This window comes from Octodon degus, unplaced genomic scaffold (assembly GCF_000260255.1).
Source record: "Octodon degus isolate 3935 unplaced genomic scaffold, OctDeg1.0 scaffold00002, whole genome shotgun sequence".
In the NCBI taxonomy this organism is placed as follows: domain Eukaryota; kingdom Metazoa; phylum Chordata; class Mammalia; order Rodentia; family Octodontidae; genus Octodon; species Octodon degus.
The window spans coordinates 14197724-14200712 of NW_004524578.1; the positions used below are offsets into that span (position 1 = coordinate 14197724).

The window sequence follows — 2989 nt, forward strand, 5'->3', positions numbered from 1 at the left end:
GCAATGAGACAGTTTCAAAACAGATTAGTAGGACAGTTACAATAATTAATACACTGCATATTGTTGTCCTTGTAGTAGTTATTCATAGTATAAGATGCAGACATGATATCCTGTCCAAACCCTATTAGTACAATTCTTTCTTCTCATTTAATTAAGAGAAAGTAGCTGTATATCTATCCTAACTATTTTGCTTTACATATACAAAATGGTCCTTCATTTATATCCCCTTTTTTTGTTTACTTTTGTCAGAGATGGGTATTCCATTGCCATTCAAATATTGTAGGTGCGTGAATTCAGCAAAATAATCCAATATAGTCCAGTAGTCTATAATAGTACTGGATTATCTGTAGGACTGGGAATGTCAGAAATTGTTGATTTGAGACTCTTACAGCTCAGCATATTAATATGGCTTTACTTTTTGTACCTTGTTTTTATACTTTTCTGCTGGATGGTTAAGACCAAGATAAAGCAAGACCTGTATAACAAGAAATGTAACTTCTGTATCTGACAAGGTCAGTCAAATCCCCTCAGGATTTACCCTGAAACCCTGTACCGCAGTTTGTAGAGTCTTTGTCAGCGTCAGCCATGTGGATGAGTCATGGCCATTGCTTGACCAGTTTGCTCTCTGTGAAAGCCTGAGAGAATGTTTTCTCTCCATGTGACTATGCTTAGGCACACTATTGTCGATCACTTCCTATGATATATTTTAAAACTTAAAATTTACTACTCTCCACTTGATCAAATTATGTTTCCAGCTGTCTCTTTATTTCACTCTCTTAAGTTTCCTAGATAGAAAAATGACATTACATTCAAATAGTATATCATTTTTTCACCACATATTATTTTTTCATAAAACTTAACATTCTCCAGTTAAAGAGAGAGGTCCTCCAAAAATGTATGTTGTAGTTTTCCACAGCTACCCAAATCCCAGCATCTGTGTCACTAATGTTAGGAGAATCATTAAGGAATGGTTCATAATTTCAGTCATTCTTCTCTTGAATACCTGCCACTCCTTTCTGACCATAAAGCCATTTATCTGCTATTTTAAAATTTGCAGTTCCCCCGCCATGGGGAGAAATAACTATTGGTAATGATCTCAACCCCATGCCATTAAAATAAGCCTTTGCCCAGGTGGCTTGAACATTATAAAAGTTAAGCCTGGGCATCTCTGCCACACTTTCTGCAATGCTTCTACCTTCCTTCTCTCCCTTTGCCTCCAGCCCTGTGCGGTTCTAGCTCGCCTTTCTTCCTCCTTCATCTCCCATGGGCAGGCCTGACCACACCCATCTGTGACTGCCTGGCTCAAAAGCTTTTGCCCTCTGCTCACTCTTAGTCCCCTGTCCTAGATAGAACTGGCTCTCCAAGTCCAGCCCTTTTTTTTTTTTTTTTGGAGGTTATATCACATATTTTTATTATCAAATCTGTTGCTCAGATTAACAGATAGTTTTGCAAGATTGGATAAGTAATTGAACAGTAACACTTGCTCTCAATAAACCTTAATAATTTTTTCTTGACTTTTATGCTTTATTATTTTTTATTTTCCATAATTTTATTGATAAACACATAGAAATGAGACAGTTTCAAATCAAATTGGTAGGACGGTTTCAATAATTAACACATTGCATACATTCCTCCCAGTGGTTAATTGCTGTACAAGATGTGGACATGATATCCTATCTACAAACACCATTAGAACAAACCACTCTATCCAGCTCTTGTACTTGATGCATCCTATCACATACTGGCCTGTACTCTTCTGGGCCTATACCAGGCCTCATTGGGAATGAGCTCAAGAACTAAAAAATATTCGGTGCAGAGAACACCATAAAGACAAGATAGCCATGCACGGTACAGAATTTAGCCGTCAGGCAGCCTTCTGTCCAGCAGTCCTAGAGGGAAGCCAGGGAAGCACTGACCTCTGGTTGGTGGGGTACAGCTCCACTGTGATCACATCCAGAGCATTCCAGGCTGCAATGCTGGTCCCGCAGAACAGGCACTGCCAACCAATCATCGCAGACTCGCTGTTGCCAAAAAACAGGAAGAAGCAGCAGACTGCCGAGATCAACATGGAGCCACCTGTGAGGGAGGTCAAGAACAGAAGGAAGCATGGAATGTGTGTGCTGGACCCGATTCCTACCCACATCTCTCCTCAGCTCCCATCCTCAGAGGCACGCCTGAAGGAACAGGTGACCCGAAGCGTCAGCTCCTCTAGACAGAAAGCACACAGGTGAACCCACATGTGGCATTCTAGGAAACGTTTTGAAATCACCACTCTGTGGCATTGCCCAGCCCAAAAGACAGGGAATGGGGCAGATGGAAGCATTTGTTGAGACTCTGTTACGTGCCTGGCATTGTTCTAGATGCTTGAGAGACATCAGTCTCAATTTGTAAAAATCTATTCTGGTGTTGAAATCACTGTATCAAAGAGCCATCTCATTCCTGTACTCCTTAATGCACTATGTACAACAGCAGAGATAGTCAACCTAAATATCTACCAATAGATGAATAAATAAAGAAAATGTGGTACACACACATGAGGAGATATTACTGAGCAACTGAAGAACACTGACATCCTGCCATTCGCGGCTACATGGATAGAACTAAAGGTCACATGAAGCCCAGCACAGAGACAAATATTTCATAAGCTTACCTACACATGGGACTTAAAAGAGTAGAACACAGAAGTAGAAAATAGAAAAGTGGTTACCCCAGGAGCTGGGGGTGGATTGGGACGATGGCGGTCCCAGGATCCAAAGCATCATTTAGGAGAAAAACATGGCTAAGATACTGTTATGGTTTGGATCTTGACTGTTCAAGAGCTTGGGTGTTGAAGGCCTGGTCCCTGGCTGGCCGCACTATCAGGAAGTGATGGAAACTGGATCACTGGGGTGCAACCTTGAAAGAGATACTGTTGGGGCCAGGGAAATGGCTCAGTGGAATAAGCACTTCCCTGGCAAGCACAAGGGCCTGCGTTCAGTCCTCAGTTCTG

At 41.6% G+C, this 2989-nt stretch overlaps 1 protein-coding gene across 2 annotated transcripts in view; it reads right to left on the reverse strand.

Annotated features, from left to right (window-relative positions):
• Sv2b (synaptic vesicle glycoprotein 2B) overlaps positions 1-2989 on the reverse strand; it is a 241076-nt gene that overhangs the window by 13633 nt on the left and 224454 nt on the right. For both annotated transcript variants that reach the window (XM_023712764.1, XM_023712762.1), the window contains exon 12: positions 1917-2076. In XM_023712764.1, the coding sequence (XP_023568532.1) occupies positions 1917-2076 (160 nt within the window). The remainder of the gene's footprint in view (positions 1-1916; positions 2077-2989) is intronic.